Raw genomic sequence first — 21579 nt, 5'->3', positions numbered from 1 at the left:
CGCACATGTCATACTCCTCTAAGTGGCCATGCATCACAGTTGAATGATTTGTGACAGGCTGCAATTCAGAGCCACTCATTAAAAAAAAAAAAAACAGCTAAAAAATTGTATTATTACAAAAATATATATTTTGCAACACTTACTGGATTCGTTGTGACAGTTTTAACGTGAGATATTTCTTGCATCTGGTTCTCTTTTTGGTTCCCGACACCTGCTTCAGAAATAGTAATAGTGTTTTAAGTTTTTCCACCAAAACCAGTCACAATTGAGTTTACATACATTCAATAAATAAAACTTGTAAGTTATTTTAATCACTTTTAAAAGAATTTAATAGGCTCATATACATAAAAAAGTCACTCAATAAGAGAATCAACAAATATTCACAAAAAAGTGTCTGTGCTTGTGTGCAAATACGTGTTCTTGTATTAGCATACAGTAAAAAGAAAGTATATGTAATTTTATGATAAAGTATTTACTGGGCAGCCTGATCCTGGATTGTCAATGTTAAACGTCATCAGTTGTTCTTCAAGGTAATTATCTTGGATTTTTACAGTCTCTTTCTTGCAGAACATCAGAAAAGCCACAGAAAATAAACCTAAAACATAAAAACCACACAAAGAAATGCATATGGCCTTAAAGTATTAAAGTAATAATTAGTTATTATTCACTTGCATCAGGGAAGACATCTTTAAGGCCAGTTTAATTAAAAAAAAAAAGAAGGAAAAAAACTTAACCCAAAACTCTAATTGTGTATCACATTATGATTTTGATTTATTTATGTTTTTCCTTCAAAAAGAAAGTCTTTGACTAAAATAAGATATTTTGTTAGTTTCATTGACAAAGTAGTTTTTCTGCTTTTTTTTTTTTTTTTTTAAAGCACTCATCAAACTCTTTTTATGTTCTTTTCCAGAGAAACTTTTTTTTGCCATAACATTATCAGGGTTAAAGTTGCTACTTATCATTAAAAGAGAAAACTCACAGGAGAATTGTATTTTTGTCTTTATGTATTGATCATCTTTAGCTATAACAACAACATTTACAAGTTATCTTATTCATAATACTTGATTAATTTTGATCATGTGTCCTACCTGTAAACAGCAGCATGGCCAAAAAAATCATTCCCTCTCCTCCTAGTGCAGATTTCATTACATGACAGTTTGGGATTTCTGAGTATAAGCAGCTGCAAACAGTAACTGACAGGTTGTGGAAAGCTGATTTCCCCTGGTGGTCAGAAACTTCTAGCAACAGCTCATGGTAATCGGAATGAACTGTAGGCTCTTTAACCAAGTTGACTGAATAACCTGTGTGTTCCAAATGAATGCGTTTTCAATTGCATTGCTAACAGTCAGTGGATTTTTTTTAAATTTACTTAAAGGAGGCTCAGAAATTTATTCAATATATTATTTTTGTGAGTAATATAAGGTTGAGTATCTGCAGACTCTAAAGCTTACCAGTGACAGGGTCAATCTTCCACTTGCCCTCAACATCTCCATGGAGCTTGAAGGTGAAAGGGCCACTGTAGGGCTCAACATCTGAGTCCAAGGCTGTGATGTTGGCAAAGGATTGTCCGTCAGATTGGCACATTTCAATTGTGCTTACAACCAGGTATGGAGTATGATCATTGTCATCTCTAACATAGATACTAAGAGTTGCAGTGCTTGTCATTTGTGGTTTCCCTGGTGATGAAAAAGTATTGCAACTTGTTTAGAAATGTAATGAGGAAATGTAAATGAATAATGGGCCAAATATGTAAATACTTATCGATTCATACCATCGTCAACAGCACATATTGTGACTACATAAATGTTGTCTTTAACAAACTCTGACTCTCGATCCAAGGGCTTTGATGTTGTTATGTTTCCAGTGTCAGGGTCCACTTTAATCCAACCAGCTGGATCGTGTCCTATAATGTATCTGAAATGGTTTGTTAGTCATTTTCAAAGTGTCTACTGATGTAGTAATGCTGTATGTTTTTGTCTTGTAGAAGTGACATGTAGTTGTATAGTTGTCAAGACTTACTTAAATGTGTTTTTGTTGGCAACATCAGGGTCTTTAGCTGTGAGTGTTGCCAGGTATTGGCCTTCCTTAACATTCTCAGTGACCACAGTTTCTATGGAAGTCTTGTCAAAAACTGGAGGCTCATTGACATCCTCAACAGCCACGATCACTTGACCGCTGAATGCAACTGCTCCAGCCACGAAGCTCATTGCAGACCCAGTAGCAGCAGAACCAGATATGGTAACTACTTTCCAAAGATCAGTGGAGCTGCGTTTTTCCACTTTGAATGAATAATAGGGGATCTCATTCTCTACAGTGATAGTTATATTCTTCAGAGCACCATCTTCATAGTTTAAAGCCTGTAAAAGGAATTAAGATACAAATCTTGTTTGGACTATTCAAAATAAGTTGCTGTTCATCAAGTATTTACATTTTTTAACTTCTACCTCTGCAAAACGTAGATATGGTTAAAGCTTTAGGTGCTCTGTCTGAGGGTCTGATATCAACTCTGAGAATCAGGGAGTCAACTCTGCAATTTGAGTGATTGTAAAATGTAATTGTAAATATGTGTGTGTTACATAATCAGAAAAATACCTTTTCCACATGGAGTAGTCCATCGTTTGTCTCAGGATCTGTAGTTATTCTAAAGTTGTTGTTTGTGTCTCCTTGAATTGTATATTTGGCTCTCCAGGCTGGAGTTCCTCTGGTGTCTTCATCATGAACTTGTATACGTGACACAAGAACATTTGTCTGTCCTTCTTTCACTTTTTCTGGGCCCTCAGGTCACAAAACAGAAAGTTGTAAAATAGGAAATGATTTTCATTGAATAAATTTGTCACGTTTAATGCTTAAGATTAGGTACAAGATTAGGTATTAGATTAAGATTAAGATTTCAAATTAGGCACAGGTGTGTTGGCTGCAGATTGGAGGTGCTTCTGGGTCAGGGGTCACCACACTCTCACTCTCCCGGAAGCGCGGACGTCCAAACATAGCTGGGCTTGGAGGGCCGGGGGAAGAAGGCGGGAGAGAAACACACACGCACCACACAAAACACACCACAAGCAGGATGTCCAGGAAGGACCGTCCGACTGTTATTGTGACTGAAATAAGTAACTGCTAACTGTTTGCTGTGTGATGACAGGAAGGTGATTATTTCCATCTTCTATATTGATTATGATGGTGCAGGAGCTGGATAGTGGTTTTTCTCCATTGTCTTTGGCCTCCACTATAATGGTGTATTTCTCAGCTGTCTGATGGAGAAAAATAAAATTTTGCTCATCTTGAATGTAAATGGATGTCAAAAATATTGAATTTAGTCGTACTATTGAAATTTGAGGAGATTCATGTTGAAAGATTAAAATGGAAAGTTTTAATTTTTCAAGCAGTAATTTCTCTCACCTCATGGTCCAGACATCCTTTAAAAGAAATGACTCCAATGCCTGTCTCATCGATCTCTTTGAAGTAGAACTCAAGATCCTTAGGTTTAGGTTTGACTGAAACTATGTTAAGGTCAACTGTGTGGTATATCTTACTTATGTCTTGATCTGTTGCTTGAATTCTACCCACTTCAGTGCCTGTTAGTATCAAAAGGAAATAATGATTATTTTGTTTAGATTCACTGTCACAAAAACATAATTTTGACACCGTAGCATTAGTAATTTAAATAATATTTCTTTCCAAATGAGAAAATTACCCTGTGATGTTGACTCTTTTATGGTGAAAGTGTACTTTTCAAACAGAAATTTTGGAGGGTTGTCATTTGAGTCCAAAATCTCTATATAAATCCCGAGCTGTGTCTCTATTTCATGTTTTTCTCTGTCAAGTGCTTTAAATTTAAGCTGCAATGGAAAGATGAAATAATCAAACCTCGCTCCATGCATAGCTTTTACTTTCCATTTAGATATTTTTTTAAAATTTCTTCTTACCTTAAGAGTTTTATATTGTTCGTAGTCCACCGAACGGAGGACCTTTATTTCTCCTGTATATGAATTGCGTTGGTTCCTCATCGACACCTTCTCCTTGTATCATAAAAAGAACGAGGTCCTTCTCAACCTCCATCTGTATCAAACATAAGACACACGAGCAGTGAATTTTGCAATTGTCCTTCTCCGTGTCATGATATGTGTTACATTGTAAGGCATACACTCACTTTGCCCAGTGAATATGGGAAAGGTCCCTGATAACCTTCATCAATAGTAAAGGAATCAATGATTCAGTTTCTTTTTTGATGCAGCAAAAGTTGTGAAGATGATCTGTGGACTCCCCAACACTGCAAAAGATTACACTGGAAACATTTCTTGCAGTAAATGTGCAGCACAGCATATTTATGAGTATTATATGAAAATTCTTAGCAGATTTTTAATCTTTAAACACTGGCTATAACTGTATAATGTTGACAGACATAATAATTGACCAAGATAGTTGTGTAATTCTTGATGATGATTGATTTAATTCATACGTGCTCCTTCTAGTTCTTGAATGTGAAAATAAATAGTATAAATGTTAAATCAATAAAATGTCATTCTCGTGTTCTTAGTGCTATTTACAGTAAAATTTGTGTTGAAATCTGAGGCAGTAAAAGAAAATTTGGAAGTAAACAATAAGTACTGTTTTAAATATTTAACTTTTACCAGAACCAAAAGCAGAATCGGGTGTTTCAACTCCATATTATATCCAAGAGATGGCTCACTTTGACATTTGTGCAGTCTACTCACTAAATGCATGAGTGGAAATTCAGCTATGTGCCAGTATGAGCTTTAGAAGACAGATGGGAGGGTTTATATTGGTAAATGGGCCTTTAAGTTCATCCATCCAATAATCAGAATCTGTATCATAAATGTGTGCTATACCTTGCTATACTGCACTGAATGTATGTAGTTGTGTTTTAAACAACAACCCCGGCATCCCCCCAACACAGAAAAACCCAAAAAAAACCAAAAAAAAAAACAACAGATAATCATACATATACACTGGATATATAATGTATAGCATACAGTTTCTGTATGCAGTTCGTTTATAGGAAACTGATATGAGATCAGCATGCTAGATAAGCTACAGCTGGCTCCCTGCTCTGACTTCAGCATTTACCATCTGTGTGTTGTGGGGAAACAGATCTAGCTTCACACAGGTTTCCTGTTAATAACCACCCTGGTAAGCATGTGTAATCTAGAGGAGTTAGAGTGCAGTATGAAAAGTGTTGATGATAGAACTTGAAGTCAACTCCTGCCATGTCTGGGTTAATAAAACATGTAAGATGAAGAGGTGGAGGGACCACCAGCATTTTCAGATGAGTGGTTCTGAGAAGTCACTGACTTAACTGAATGCACAAAGTTTAACCTGATTTTGCTGAAGTAATATGCTAATTCCTTCACTTTTCAACAGTGTTCTGCAGATGGAGGAGTTGGCCGTCCGATTGGGGTCTGGAATGTGGGGCCTCCCTGCTGCTACCGAGTCTGGGCGGTCTGCTTCTCTCCACCCCAGGGAAGAGGGTAACACCACCTGGGTCTGGGTGCAGTTTCCCCCACCAGGGGCAAGGGTACCTAGACCCCGTGCATAGAGTACGCTTGGGGAGTGTGATCGTGTGTACAGTGTCTATTTATGTCTGTCTCCACGTTGGGTGAGTGCTGAGTAAGTGCATATGAGAGCATGAGGGTGGGAATGGATGTTTGTATCTGTGTGTGCCTGTTTCTCTGTGTCTATATGTCAGGTTGGGTATCGGATGTCACCTCTCTAGGGACATCTCAGGCCCTCCAAGGTATGGAGGCCTATCTCCCCCCACCACTCCCCCTGCCAGTGGCAGACGCCCTCAGACATCGGTGTATTGGTGGTTCTTTGTGTCCGGGGATGGGTGTCCAGGTACGCACCGGCTCACTCCTGGTGGCTGCCTGTCGGGGCCTGGAGCCTGGGGTTCGCTTGGGCCCCTTTGGGGGTGGGGCATCCTCGACTTCTCGGCCTGGGGCTCGGTCACTCTGGTAGAGCTGGCTGCTGGCGGAGCTCACAGGCACGTCACTGCAACCCCCCCTGGCTTCTGCTCTGCGGCTGCTGAGTGACCCCTCATCTGGGGCTCTCCTCAGCTCTTTCTGGGAGAGTGGCTTTCTCAACAGGTTATCCAGGTGAGTGATATATGTATTTTTTGTCTGTTTGTTTTGTTGGTTTCTGTTTTTTGCCCTTTATCACCGTTCCTCTTCCCAGCTGTTTTTCTTTCCCTCTTTTTTCTCCCTTTTCTTTCCTCCAGTCATGTCTGTTATGTGTGTAGCAAGTGAAAATAAAATAAAATAAACAATAAAATCAAAGGTGAATCAAATAGACCAATACGGCAAGCCGGGATGGTCCATTTGGCACCAAACGGGACAGGCGAAAAAACAAAACAAAAACGGTGTTCTGCAGATAATCACAACTAACCATTTGAACAGTGCTTTAATTCATCTGATTTTTTTTTAATTTTATAAATACATTCTTAAATAAATACACCTGATATAAACTTTTAAGTCAAAGCTTAAAAAAGGTATTTTTGAGCTCATTAACAGCTGTTTATTTGGAGAGATGTAGTCCTTACTGGACAGCCAACACAAACATATGATTATATATGTAGTACATGATGCACCACTCGAGATTAAACAGTATCTCCAAAGTGTTGTGATTTACAGATTCGCTTGCTAGGCCTCTTTGGGTTTTTATCAGGAAGGGCATCCAGCATTAAAATGTGTTGGATCAAAACATGCTGCTACAGTCTATAGCGACCCCTTGTGGATATGGGAGCAATCAAGTAGCACTGGAGGTTAAACAGAAATATTTAAAATGAGCTCAACCATAAACAACTGCATCATTAATACTGATTCACATAACACTGTAAGTACTTTTTCATTTGATTGAATTTATGTACAGTTTCGCATTAATACAGTTTTATATGTAATATGCTATTGTTACTTTTGCTAAGGGATCTTACATGATTTCTCCAGCACGTCATTGTGAGCTCAAGGAAATAATTAGATATAAACTTTATAATATTTCAGCCAGTTAGGTGTGCAGAACAGTGGTGATGTAAGACTTTTGCACAGAACTGTACTGCAGCCTTCCCTGTTGAAGTTGATGTGGTTTTAGAGAATTCTGTCTCACATATTCTTGCAGTGGGCATGCTGGGGTGCCAATGCTACCCCTCAGCCTCCTAGTAGATACAACTGTGGTATCAATTTCAAACTCCTTGTTGTCTTGTTCTCAAGATATTGCATTCACAGAATTTTCAGAAAACCTGACCTCTGACCTGGAGGTCAAGGTCACCGAAATGCAAACTCATCTGAAATTTTTAGTAGCTGCACCTTTTGTATGAAATTCAAAATCCTACATCACCTCATTTTGTGGTCAAGGTAACTGGGATTCTGACCTTTTTGGGACCTGTACAACTGCAGTGAAAACTCTGGCTGCACTGACTGTCCCAAGTCTGATATTAGATGCATATCTAAAGATGCATGTGTAATTTACTTTTTGTGAATAAAATGTTGACAGAGGCTGCCAAAAGCAGCACGATGAAAAAAATGACCCCCCCCCAAGGTTTATGATTATGGAAGTTGAGACATGCCATAATCAGTGGCGTAACCAAGCTGATGAGTAAATCAGATGCTATCATGTGAAATACGAACTACAAGCCATGATTCCATAGTTTGTAGAACCACCGCCAACAAACTGAAGTCTAAAATGGTTGTGGAGGAATTTTGTCCCATGTCGTTGGTTCTGTTTTATAAGGTTTGCAGGTTTTTATTTATGCAGAGTTTTTGTAAAGTCCTACCACAACGTGATTCGTTAGTTTTTTTTAGCTATTCTGTTGTAGATTTTCTGGTGTACTTGGAACCATTGTCCTGTTGCGTGACCCTTTTTTGGCCAAGCTTTAGTTGATGGACTTATTATGATTTATTATCAGTATTTTTCTGAACAAGTGGAGCAATAGAAGTTGACTGCTTTGAGACTGCTTCCTTTTTACTTACAGTTGTTTTTATTTCTTTTATGTTCAGATTTCCATCTGTTGCAATAGACTAATCTTTACTAAAAGCACATTTTGGCATCGAATATGTCACCCCAAATAAATAAAGCTTTGTCTACAGAAAAGTTTAGGATTTTGACTTTAACCCATCTGACAAATCTAAAGCTTTGATAAGAAACCTGAGAGTTATTTTACTCATCTTTGGATGTTTTTTAATTAGTGAGAAAAATGTGCAATGACAAAGCTTACAAGAATGCCATTTAGAATGAAAAACTAATTCAGTCAGGCTTGTGTAGAAGCTTCTGACAGATTTAGACATTAATGAAATGTGAGTAAGTCATTAGATATTTACTAAGTTTAGTAAATACAATTTTAATGCACTTCCCAACATTACCTTTGCTGGTATGAGTGTTCAGAAGTATTTTTACTGTATGAATATGGCTTAATATAACTAGGCACAAATACAAATATAACAATTTCTTTGTAAAACCACAAGGAGTCAGTGTTTCACAAGAATTAGATTAATAAACATGATAGTGATAGTTCTATAGTGAGAATCTTGTTTGAGAGGTTCAGATTAACACGTTTATTAGTATTACCACTATACAAACATTTGATGCACATAAAACATGGTTACAATGATCCTTAGAAGCATATTAACTAGTTTATTAGATGCACCCAGATGCTCAGACAGTGTGGGAGAAGGCCGACCATCCTCCTCACCGAAGCAGTCAGCAGACTTACTGTCCTGCATGTACAAACATGAAAACACCCATACAACCACAGATACCCGAGAGCACGCCCACGCCAGCACCTTTTGATAACGTGGAGTCTAAACAACAAAATGAGAACAAGTTTGACAAGTTTGTCGTGCCAAAATGGAAATACCGTGGAATTACATTACAGCGGTAGTCATCATTTATTCTGGAGAAAGCTTTTACTTGCACAAGACACACCTGCATGCCTTTAAGATTCATGCATTCAAGCTTAACTCTGTTTTTTTAAAGGCCTGACAACCTCTAATGGACAAAGAAAACAGTTCACACGCTTGAAATATATTATTTCGCAATAGAAAAAGATAAAAAAGTGACCTTAAAAAACACTTTTGAGAACAGAAGCTCAAGATAACCCAAACGAAAGTAGAAAGCATTACCCTCTTAGTACAATTGATCGTATGTTTCCCAAAGTGCAAATAAGCAGATTTGATAAATACCATATTCACCCCTCTGCATTAGTTTTTGCATTACCCAGTCTTTATTGTAAACATTATGACATGACACTGCATCTTACCATACCATGCTCCCAGACAACTGAATAAATATTTACGACTTTTCATATTGTACCTTATACTTGAGGTCTGGTGACTTTATTGTGAAATGTAAACCTCATTTAATGTGAGTTTCTGCCAGTTTAGTTCATGGCTTTCCTCTTGGACAAGAGTTGCTGTTTGGATTTTCTGTATTGTGGTGACATCACTAGGCATGCAGACTGAGGCCAGAGTAGTGAACTTGTCACACAGATCCATTTCAGGGTCAAAGGAAACATCAGCAATGGAGATTGAATCAAGCTCAAAGTTATGCTCTGTGTCTCCCTCCTCATTATATACACGAGGCAGATAATTGCCCAGTTCCTTTCCTTGTTCCTGGAGAGCATTTATCCTTTTTGGTATTACCTCATTTAGTAGCTGGTTTCGTTGGTCTAGTCCCATATAAATCTTAAAAAGTAGAAACAGGAAGTTGTATGAATTTTCTTTTTTGAAATATTATTATATTAGAATTTAAATAGGAATTAAGGTAAGACAAGACTTTGTAGTTGACCATAAATGACAAAACTGTAGAAAATGTTGCTTTACCCCATGCTTAGATTGAATATGACACATGTACTTAATGATAACAAGAGTAAGTACAAGTTTTATAAGAAAAATCTCTGTACCATGCGCATAAAGCTTCCACGAGTAAAACCTTGTGCCATTGAGCTTTCCCTTTGAAAAGCTGAGATTATTGACCCGGTTTGTGATGCTCCACGTACGGCTTCATCTATCAGCTGAAAAGAAACCAAACAAACAAATGTCAAAGAATGACAGCATTTCATGGTTGAAATCATTTTAATTATGATTAGGCTTGTCCTCCAAGCCTATCATACTTGGATCATGTTAGAGCAAGGCTGTCAGTTGATACTGTACTTTTCTGTGTTTAAAACCTTTTAAAAATAAAAGAGCAAGGGACTAAAGAAGAACACATTACACAAGTTAAACCAAGTAGCATATATTATGCTACTTGCATACTACTTGCATAATAATATGCACACACAGTGGCTGCTCTCTGTCCCGACAAAACTGTGTTCCCGTCTTTGACTTGAATTAAGGATTTTTATCAGTTATTCAGTGTTTTAATGAGTATTTGGCAGCAGGATTATGTGTATATAATCATCTCCAATTATGTAATAATGCCAATATTCATCTTTATTATCTATCCTGTAATATGCGGCTGTTGTTACATCGACAATACCTGTTAACAACAAAATTTGTTCCATAGTAGGAATTGCATGCAACAGCCACTTCATTAGGAATAACTGTTCAACTGCTCATTAATGCACATTTCTAATTAGCCAACCACATTCCATCAACTCAGTGTTACTGGCAGAGGGGTGATGGGGAGACGGGTGAACAGCTTTGAGTTGCTAGGATGGCAACAGTAAAAACTACTCGATCCTCCCAGGGTAGGCAGAAGTGCATCTCTTAATGGAAACAGGGAAACCTGAAACCAATGGGCTACAGTCTTCTGATGGCTCCTTCCAGTAAAATAATGTGCAACACCAAAACTGGTTTCTTGAACATAACAATGACTTCGCTATACTCAAATGGCATACTTTAATTCACAGTCTCCAGATCTCAATCCAGCAGAGCATCTATGGGATGTGGTGGAATTGGAGATTTGCACTTCTGCAAAATTTGTTAAACACTATCATATCAATAGGAACCAACATTTCTGAGGTATACTTCTAGCACCTTGTTGAATACATCCCATTATGACGACAAAAGGGTACTTGCAAGGTGTAACTAACAAAGTGGCTGGTGAGTGGAAATTATAAAATAGTTCTGGAAAATTTAACATCAAAAGGACTCATGTTGCTTTACCCCATGCCTGGATTGCCACTGGAGATGTTTCATTCCACTATTTGATATTGCTCCCAGTGACTGGAAAAATCAAGCATTAACTGGTTAATACTTTTGAAACTTCACAGAAAAGCAAAATGTCAAGAACCAGCAAAATCCTTAACAACCACTTCGTCAAACAGATGTACTCAATACTACTACTACTACTAATTATACTAATACTAATAATAATCTCAGTACCTTCCGCATGATGGTTCCACGAATAAATGCTGACCCTGATCCTTCCCCCCGGTACTGTGAGGTTAGTGAGTTCATTTGTGATCCTCCATGTACTGCTTCATTCATCAGCTGAAGAAAAAACCGCAAAACAAACACATCAAACCATGACATTGTTTCCTGGCACAAATGATTTCAATAAGAATCCATTTGCTAAAGTCTATGATAACATACAATGTAAAAAAGCAAGGCCAGCAGATTGTTCTGTGCTTTTTTTAGTTTTCAATCAATCTCATAAAAAAAGGACCAAAACCCGAAAGAAATAAAGACTTCGTTTTTTGTTCTAAGGCTAAACAGTTTCTTGAAAGAGCAGGGGACTAACCCTACATCTCAACTGTGAAGCAAATGGGCTACAGCAGCAGCAGATGACCACACTGTCACTCTTGTCAACTAAAAACAGGAAACTGAGGCTATGTTTTACATAGGCTCACCAAAAACAGACAAGAGAACATTGGATGTATTGGCTTCTGTTGTGAAGTATATGATAGGAACAGTTGCATAAACAACATCTAAGCACAGGTTCATCCATCCTTATAGAAATGATTCAATCAGGTGGGGGTGATGTAATGGCGTGGGCGATATTTTCTTGGTATACTTTGGACCCCTTAGGACAAAGTCAACATCATTTAAATGCCACAGCCTACCTGAGTATTACTGCTGACCACGTCTGTCCCTTTATGACCACAGTGTACCCAAATTTGGATGGCTTCTTCCAGCAAAATAAGGCACCATGTCACAAATCTCAAATCATTTCATGCTGGTTTCTTGTAGAATTAAGTCAGTTCTGACAGAAAAGGTGGTCCAGCACTTTCAGAAGGTTTCATATGAAAAGAAATATTACATACCCCACTCACAGATTGTCCCTGGTGATATCCCATTCCCACGTTTGATCCCCGCTGTGACTGAAAAATCAAGCATTTAAATACTTCTGAGATTTGATAAATTTCATGAACAGAAAATTATGATGAGCAAAATTCTTAACTTCTACCTGTTTAAGTATCACAGGTTTACTTAGTGATAATAACAAATAAAACAACAGTAATCATAATATCTGTACCATGTGCATAAAGCTTCCACGAATGAAAGGTTGTGCCACCGAGCTTTCTTTTTGATACTTGAGGAATTCTGTGCTGGTTTCTGAGTCATTTAGAAGAAACGCCTGAAAAACATCAAATATTTCTCACAATGCATGGTATATTACAAAAATGCTCTTTACAAACTAGTTATTACAATAATATATATTTTGTAGCACTTACTGGACTCATTTTCACAGTTTTAACTTGAGATATTTCTTGCATCGCATTTCCATTCTGATTCACAATGGCCACCTTGACAAAGTAATGATGTTTTAAGGTTTTTATACCAAAAACGAGAAGTTATGTTTACATAATTTCAGTCATTACAATTGCTGAAGTAGGGATAATTACTTTTAAAAAGTCAGGCAAAATGAATCTTTAATTTAAAAACCAACAAATATCTGTGTGAGTGAGCATTTGAGTGTGTGTGTAAGTGTGATTTATGATAAATGTATTTACCAAACAGTCTGTTCCTGGATTCTCAGTGTTAGACTTCATCAGTTGTTGTTCAGAAGATAAATCCTCTTTGATTTCCAAGATCTGTTTTTTGCAGGACATCAGAAGAGCCAAAAGTAGCAAACCTGGAGCATAAAGACCACACACACAAATATATGACATACAAAACATGCTAGATGTTTATTGCTGTTATAATTCTGTTATTTTTACTTTAAATAAATATTTAAAAAAAACTGTTTTTCAAAATCTTAACAAGTATAAAAATAAGTACTTAAATCTAACTGAAAAACACCCATCGAAAACTCATTTACATTTTTTTCCTGAAGAAGTCCAAAGCTTATTATTAAAGTCAAAGTTATTTCTTATTGTTAGACCTTTTTTATTATTACATTTTAATCGTTTTTAAATAACAACAACAAATATAAATGAGGATATCTTATTTATAATGATGGAAATATTTGAAACATGTGTCCAACCTGTGATCAGCAGCATGGCCAAAAAAATCATTCCCACTCCCCCTGCTCCTAGTGTGGTGCCAGATGTCCTCACATGACAGTTTGGGGTTTCTGAGTCTAAGCAGCTGCAAACAGTAACTGACAGGTTGTGGAAAGCTGATTTCCCCTGTTGGTCAGAAACTTCTAGCGACAGCTCATGGTGATTGGAATGAACTGTAGGCTCTTTAACCAAGTTGACTGAATAACCTGTGTGTCCAAAATGAATACATAATCAGATGTATAACAGTCATTGTGGCAGTCTATGTATATACTACTTATACTTTTATATAAAGGAGGCTTAGAAGTATATTTAATACAAGTGACATTGTTTTTGTGAGTAATATAAGGTTGAGTATCTGCAGACTCTAAAGCTTACCAGTGACAGGGTCAATCTTCCACTTGCCCTCAACATCTCCATGGAGCTTGAAGGTGAAAGGGCCACTGTAGGGCTCAACATCTGAGTCCAAGGCTGTGATGTTGGCAAAGGATTGTCCGTCAGATTGGCACATTTCAATTGTGCTTACAACCAGGTATGGAGTATGATCATTGTCATCTCTAACATAGATACTAAGAGTTGCAGTGCTTGTCATTTGTGGTTTCCCTGGTGATGAAAAAGTATTGCAACTTGTTTAGAAATGTAATGAGGAAATGTAAATGAATAATTGGCCAAATATGTAAATACTTGTCGATTCATACCATCGTCAACAGCACATATTGTGACTACATAAATGTTGTCTTTAACAAACTCTGACTCTCGATCCAAGGGCTTTGATGTTGTTATGTTTCCAGTGTCAGGGTCCACTTTAATCCAACCAGCTGGATCGTGTCCTATAATGTATCTGAAATGGTTTGTTAGTCATTTTCAAAGTGTCTACTGATGTAGTAATGCTGTATGTTTTTGTCTTGTAGAAGTGACATGTAGTTGTATAGTTGTCAAGACTTACTTAAATGTGTTTTTGTTGGCAACATCAGGGTCTTTAGCTGTGAGTGTTGCCAGGTATTGGCCTTCCTTAACATTCTCAGTGACCACAGTTTCTATGGAAGTCTTGTCAAAAACTGGAGGCTCATTGACATCCTCAACAGCCACGATCACTTGACGGCTGGATGCAACTGTTCCAGCCACGAAGCTCATTGCAGACCCAGTAGCAGCGGAACCAGATATGGTAACTACTTTCCAAAGACCAATGGAGCTGCGTTTTTCCACTTTGCATGAATAATAGGGGATCTCATTCTCTACAGTGATAGTTATATTCTTCAGAGCACCATCTTCATAGTTTAAAGCCTGTAAAAGAGCATAACTGTTGGAGTCAAATTGTTAAATGTTGTCATTGTGTTACTTAAATTTGTAAGTCATGGAAATAAAAGGCTGCGAGGAAGGCTGTTTATTTGATTCTGGCTAGGAGACAGGTGAGGAGTGTTCAGCTCCCACCGCCAGTCTCCCTTGCTAGCAAGTAAAAGCTGTTCATCTTGCTTCCTTGCTTGACGTTAACGGGAATAGGTTTCTAAACCAGCGGGGCCTGTGGAAGCGCAGACCCAACAATAACTTATCATATTTTTCCAGGGCTTTTTAAATCATAGCTTTGGTTAAAACTGTTTGCTACCCGATTAAAATTGCTTTTAGCTTGAATAAAGCCATATCGATTTGTTAAAATCCCGAATCGATTTTTAAATATAAATGTACTTTGCCAGAAATGCCAGAATCTCACAAAACTATTTCAGCAACCACAAAACAGCTAAAACAGTAAATGAAAGCAGGTAAATGGATTCCACAAAAAGACTCTCGCACAGAGCGCGGACCCGATGCATCACAGTGAGGGAGATTTCGGCTTTCTTTCACATAAACAGTCAGTGCTGAAAGTCGACAGCTCACAGATTCTGATAGGTCGGGGCTGCGCTTTGTGTTTTTGTCTTTTTTTGCACTAGATTGTAAAGCTGTAGGTTTTGTCCCTCTCCAACCAAAATAGACTGAACCAGCAGCAAAAGAAGATCAAAACTATGCTTCGCCGCTTCACATTTCACTTTACATAAACATCGTCATGAATTCCCTCTTACTTTTGCTGTTTTGCTTCCACTATGATAAAATCACACTTCCTGCACAGCTCTCTCTCTCTCAGTGCACTTCAAGAACAGTTTCCCCATCTCAAATCTGTTTTCTGCATGATTTGCTTGCTTATTTCCAAGCAGTCTACTGTTGTTTACAGCACTGTTGGTCACTGCTTTTTCTTATATAAATGACTTCTGACAACAAAGTCTCATTTCTGCTGTTCAATACTGAATAAATATAAACTTTTTAAACTTATGCGAAATTGCAAAACGCTTAGCTGTGTCTAATAAAACCACTGTAATTTTGTTCTGCTTCACTTTAGCAGCATCAGGTATGTTCATATGCTGAGTCATGGTTTTCTTCCATTTTTGTTCTACTTCAAATTATTTTTAAGGTTATCTGCTATAAAAAGCCAGGCCAGGAAAATCTCTTTCATATTTTTCTGTGTTTTATATACTAATTTTTGAAGATAAAAAAGAGCTTATGTTGGTTAATTTAAAAAATGCAACAGGGTTTTTACCACAGAGACTGTTTTGAACTACTTAGATTGGAAAGTTTAGTCTACTGTAAACATAATCACAAAAATACCTTTTCCACATGGAGTAGTCCATCGTTTGTCTCAGGATCTGTAGTTATCCTAAAGTTGTTGTTTGTGTCTCCTTGGATTGTATATTTGGCTCTCCATGCTGGGGTTCCTCTGGTGTCTTCATCATGAACTTGTATACGTGAAACAAGAACATTTGTCTGTCCTTCTTTCACTTTTTCTGGGCCCTTGGGTCACAAAAGAGGAAGATGTAAAATAGGAAATGATTTTCATTGAATAAATTATTGTGACTGAAATAAGTAACTGCTAACTGTTTGCTGTGTGATGACAGGAAGGTGATTATTTCCATCTTCTATATTGATTATGATGGTGCAGGAGCTGGATAGTGGTTTTTCTCCATTGTCTTTGGCCTCCACTATAATGGTGTATTTCTCAGCTGTCTGATGGAGAAAAATAAAATTTTGCTCATCTTGAATGTAAATGGATGTCAAAAATATTGAATTTAGTTGTACTATTGAAATTTGAGGAGATTCATGTTGAAAGATTAAAATGGAAAGTTTTAATTTTTCAAGCAGTAATTTCTCTCACCTCATGGTCCAGACATCCTTTAAAAGAAATGACTCCAATGCCTGTCTCATCGATCTCTTTGAAGTAGAACTCAAGATCCTTAGGTTTAGGTTCGACTGAAACTATGTTAAGGTCAACTTTGTTATATATCTCACTTATGTCTTGATCTGTTGCTTGAATTCTACCCACTTCAGTGCCTGTTAGTATCAAAAGGAAATAATGATTATTTTGTTTAGATTCACTGTCACAAAAACATAATTTTGACACCGTAGCATTAGTAATTTAAATAATATTTCTTTCCAAATGAGAAAATTACCCTGTGATGTTGACTCTTTTATGGTGAAAGTGTACTTTTCAAACAGAAATTTTGGAGGGTTGTCGTTTGTGTCCAAAATCTCTATATAAATCCCGAGCTGTGTCTCTATTTCATGTTTTTCTCTGTCAAGTGCTTTAAATTTAAGCTGCAATGGAAAGATGAAATAATCAAACCTCGCTCCATGCATAGCTTTTACTTTCCATTTAGATATTTTTTTTAAATTTCTTCTTACCTTAAGAGTTTTATATTGTTCGTAGTCCACCGAACGGAGGACCTTTATTTCTCCTGTATATGAATTGATTTCTAACACTTGCGTTGGTTCCTCATCGACACCTTCTCCTTGTATCATAAAAAGAACGAGGTCCTTCTCAACCTCAATCTGTATCAAACATAAGACACACGAGCAGTGAATTTTGGAATTATCTTTCCTTATTTCATGATATGTGTTACATTTTAAGGCATACACTCACTTTGCCCAGTGAATATGGGAAAGGTCCCTGATAACCTTCATCAATAGTAAAGGAATTAATGATCCAGTTTCTTTTTTGACGCAGCAAAAGTTGTGAAGATGATCTGTGGACTCCCCAACACTGCAAAAGATTACACTGGAAAGATTTCTTGCAGTAAATGTGCAGCACAGCATATTTATGAGTATCATATATATTATATATTATATTATATTCTTAGCACATTTTTAATCTTTAAACACTGGCTATAACTCAGTATAATGTTGACAGACATAATCGTCATAAACACAATTAGTAAAACAATTAGACATATTTTTAAAATATTTGTGTTGAAATTTATGGCAGAAGTAATAAAAGATTACATGTAGTTATACATACTTAAGCCTTACCAGAATCAAAAGTAGAATTGGGTGTATTAGTTCCATTTTATATCCACAGAACGGCTAGTTTTGAAGTGAATTCGTTGCAGACTACTACTTGAATGCACTTGAGTAGAAACTCAGCTGCATGCCAATGTGAGCTTTGGCAGAGAGATACCGGTGGGAGGGATATCTTTATAAATCAGCTGTATACGTCTAGCCATGAGGTAATCGTAATCTTTATCTGTATCTGTATGGGTGTGTACAGTTTTCACCTTGACTAACAGTACCCGCTTGCTTGAGAACCTATAATGATGCTAGAAAAGAAAAGAAAAAAACCCCAACTAAAAACCACGTAAAATCACATTTAAAAACATAATTAGTCTATGATATTATATTATGTATTATAATATATTATATAATATAGAATAGAATAGATAGAATTGCATTGTATTGTATTGCATCTGTGTGTCTGTGAGTATATGTATTTGTAACTGTATCTTGGGCAACTTTTATAGGTTCACTTAAATACATTGGAATAGATTATGGGTTTTTGCAACAGGCTAATCACCACAAAATGTCTAAAGGGACAATTTAAGATTTTTTGCTCACTTGTCTGTGTGCGCACACAACACACACCTTGATTTAGATACCTTTTGTGATTGAAGCGGCTATTTACAGAAAGGCAAGCAGACATGGTCGCCCCCTCAAACCACACAACAACAAAAATATATAAAAATATATCTACAATTACCAAATATGTTCTGTTAGCTGACACAAGTGGTGGAGGCATTTTTGCAAGGTCAGTGTTAAATGGCTTAAATGAAGAAAATCCCCCACACACAATTCTCTTCTAAAAGATTTAGAAAAATTACAAAAATGTCCAAATATGAAACAAACGAAGGCTGGCTAAAGATTGTTACACAATACTGATTGTATTTTAATACAGACAATTTAAATGTTGACAATAAAGACTAATACATGTAGTCACAGCACTGATTCAAGGGAATCAAGGACAAATGCGTTGTTTGATTTGCTCCGGATGTCACACATTGGAGTAACCTCACTCCAGAGTTAACTGCATTCCATTTGTAAAGTTGGAAAAGCAACTTTTTAAATGCTCTATGTCAAGGTACAATCATTCATCAATTACCATTAATATAGTACAAGGCCTTTTGTGTGATTAAAACCGCTTCATATTCACAAATAGAACATGGTTAGTGTTCTGTGTATGATTTATTTAGTGAGTCTCAAATGCACAGAAGTAGCTGTACAGATTCCAAGTTTTACAGGTTCCCTGCTGTTTATACGCAAAGCTGTCATAGGATTGTGAAATCTTGATCGTATGGCTTCTCTGACTTTATGAATTTTATACACAAATTCAGAATTTCCACTTCAAATCAAATGCAGCAAAAAATACAGAGGCCACACATGACTTATTTGTTTCATGGTGGTAACCCGAGCCCTTGCGTGCACAAGTTAGCACATGATACAACATTATTAGAATTGCAAGATGGCAAAAGTTTTGGGAGATCTTGCAAAAATTCATCTTTATTTTTTTTTCTCCAATGTCACTTGCGGGGCTCTGTACAGGTCAATTATCCAAACTAAGTCTAAAACGAATTATATTTTTAAAGTTTTTGTTTTAATGTTTTTAATCTAGTGCTTGTTAAAATGTTTACCTAAACACATATAGTCCAAGAGTTTGGTTGAGGCTTTCAGCACCTTTTTGTCTTGAAGTGTACCTTTTCTCATTGTGTCCAGATGTTCTAAACCTTAAGAGACCACAACAGGTGTTTCCAAAATGCGCCTGGCATGTTCAGACTTCTAGTGGAAGTCAGTTACAAGTATAGCATGTTGGGGATAGGCTACACAAGCCTTTCAGTGTTTCAGGTCTTACAGATCTTTCCAAAGCTACTTGACAATGCTTTTGTTGCAATTGTGGTAAAGACGGGATGAAGTCATTACAGAACTAAATGAATAGAAACTCATAGTTTTCCATCAGTTAATGATGAATGATTTGAGTGCCTTATTGTACACAATTTTATTTAGAGTTATATAGCTTTATAGATATTCTTTCTCGGCCAAGAAATGGAATGGTGTTTTCTTTTCGGCTTTTGTGGTATCTTCATTTAGAAAGCATTTTTGAAAATTGTACCTAAAAAGCAGCCCAAGAATCAGATTCATTCCCTTCAGGTTTGAGGCATGTGACTTTTATTTATAATACAAATTTAAAACACAAACTAACCCAAGTTCTGTCAGCAGAAGACAAATTAACTTTATGCAAATACTGATAATTTTTGTAGTAAAAATGTTTGTGACTAAAAAAAAAAGAAAGGGATTAAAATTGGGGTAAATAGCAGATTTAAAATACAATTTTGTTCTTCATAACACATATTTTCATGACTAATAGTAAGCTCTACTGTTATTTACATTTTTTATTTGTGTTTAATTTTAAATTTTAATTTTAATTAACCCTGACAGCAGAAGTTGGCAGCTTTTGTTACAAACTGTAACACTGTATAAATATATAAAATCTTGAAACTCTGACCTACTGAAAACTTGCTAGAACACAGAAAAAATAGTAAATAGTATTTGCTGATGCCACAGTCAGTTAAGTCAAATATTTAAGTCAAATGAATAAATCCCTTTAAAATTTGAAACCAAATTAGAAAGAAATTAGTTGTGGCTCAAGACTTTTGCATTTAGTAAAAAAAGAAAGAAAAAAAGGTGAGACTAACATGGTTTATGTCCACTACCCTGCATATTACTACAGTCTTGAGGACAGAAGGAGTTAAGGACTTTTAATCTGTTGCTTCAGGTTCGGATTAATCTGTATCTCTTCCCAGAAGGTGGAAGGGTTGGAGGAGTGGGAGGGTATTGGTAATGTCCACAGTGGCTCATAATAATAATAATAATAATAATAATAATAATAATAATAATAATAATAATAATAATAATAATAATAATAATAATAATACAGTTGTTTTTTTTAAGTGATTTGATTTATTTCATTTAGCCATTGAGCTGAAGGAACTAAGCAGGAACTTGCATACTTATCTGGAAATAATAAACAATTACACCACTCCTAACTTGAGGCCCTTTTCTCAAGAAGTGATTTGATTGCTTATAATAAAAGCTTTCATAGTTGTTTCGCTTTCTTTCTAACTAAGTGACAGAAATCTTTTTATGTATTTTAAACACATCAAATTGAGTAGCAGCAATAATTTGATCCTCTTTAAAACATTGTGTTCAAAGCGTTGCAGTCAAATTCAAATAAAGGAAACCCACACGGCATGTCATGGGAAAAGTAAAACCATCAGTTTTGGGAAATCAAACCAGATTAGATGTCAGCAATTTGAGCCTCCTTACAGAGTGATGGGTTAAACTTATTTACCCCTACAACTACTGAAGTTTGTGGTGGCACTGTGCAGCTATGGAGATCTCCAAAACCTTCAGAAAAAAACTTTGTCAATTCCTCTGAGTCTGGTAGGGAAAGGGAAGAAGATCGCTTTCTGGAAAATAATGTACACAGGAGAATACATTTTCAGTGACTTACCAATTTGTCTATGATTTGCCAATTTAGTGATCAGGAATAGAGCCCTGGCTCCTGTCTGCTAGGCTTTTATTTTATTTTTTTACTGTTGGGATGTTCGTCTTTATTATTAAAATAACTATTTTATGGCCTGAAGCAAAACAGCCTTTCAGAGCCTTTACCAGCAGCACTGATGAAATCACTTCTTCGGAAAACAGATAAGAACTGTTAATGAACAACACCCTGCGTGGGAAGATCATTGCCAAAACCACCCCATGCAAAAAAACAAAGTAAAATAACTAAACAAACTGTTTTTCTAAAACAAGCAGGCTTACTTTAAAAACACAGAAACCCCCTA

At 36.5% G+C, this 21579-nt stretch overlaps 1 protein-coding gene and 1 pseudogene across 1 annotated transcript; both read right to left on the bottom strand.

The window, feature by feature from the left end:
* Nucleotides 1-1000: 1000 nt before the first annotated feature.
* On the bottom strand, nucleotides 1001-4664 carry LOC101469807 (cadherin-like protein 26; annotated as a pseudogene).
* A 3841-nt stretch (nucleotides 4665-8505) lies between these two features.
* Nucleotides 8506-17795, bottom strand: LOC101475222 (cadherin-13). Its single transcript, XM_076878693.1, has 19 exons — nucleotides 17717-17795; nucleotides 17331-17465; nucleotides 17093-17239; nucleotides 16861-17005; nucleotides 16566-16741; nucleotides 16289-16417; nucleotides 16022-16204; nucleotides 14334-14671; nucleotides 14086-14228; nucleotides 13766-13990; nucleotides 13372-13596; nucleotides 12899-13020; nucleotides 12620-12691; nucleotides 12421-12522; nucleotides 12209-12265; nucleotides 11328-11435; nucleotides 11109-11168; nucleotides 9905-10015; nucleotides 8506-9686 (listed from the first exon to the last, which is right to left on the bottom strand). The coding sequence occupies exons 1-19, from the start codon at nucleotides 17750-17752 to the stop codon at nucleotides 9339-9341; spliced, it is 2862 nt and encodes a 953-aa protein (XP_076734808.1). The 5' UTR covers nucleotides 17753-17795; the 3' UTR covers nucleotides 8506-9338.
* Between the last annotated feature and the right edge of the window lie 3784 nt (nucleotides 17796-21579).

The sequence above is a fragment of the Maylandia zebra genome, linkage group LG20, assembly GCF_041146795.1.
Source record: "Maylandia zebra isolate NMK-2024a linkage group LG20, Mzebra_GT3a, whole genome shotgun sequence".
Classification (NCBI taxonomy): domain Eukaryota; kingdom Metazoa; phylum Chordata; class Actinopteri; order Cichliformes; family Cichlidae; genus Maylandia; species Maylandia zebra.
Note: the sequence above shows the minus strand (reverse complement) of the source record. Positions and strands in the feature narration are given on the sequence as shown.

What these genes read in the sequence shown, in the direction of transcription:
- LOC101475222 (XM_076878693.1), bottom strand. Translation starts at nt 17,752, where the DNA reads ATGGAACTAATACACCCAATTCTACTTTTGATTCTG. An exon ending in CAATTCTACTTTTGATTCTG is followed by an intron (nt 17,466 to 17,716) that starts GTAAGGCTTAAG and finishes AAATCTTTCCAG; the next exon opens with TGTAATCTTTTGCAGTGTTG. An exon ending in AAGGATGTCTGGACCATGAG is followed by an intron (nt 16,418 to 16,565) that starts GTGAGAGAAATT and finishes TTTCTCCATCAG; the next exon opens with ACAGCTGAGAAATACACCAT.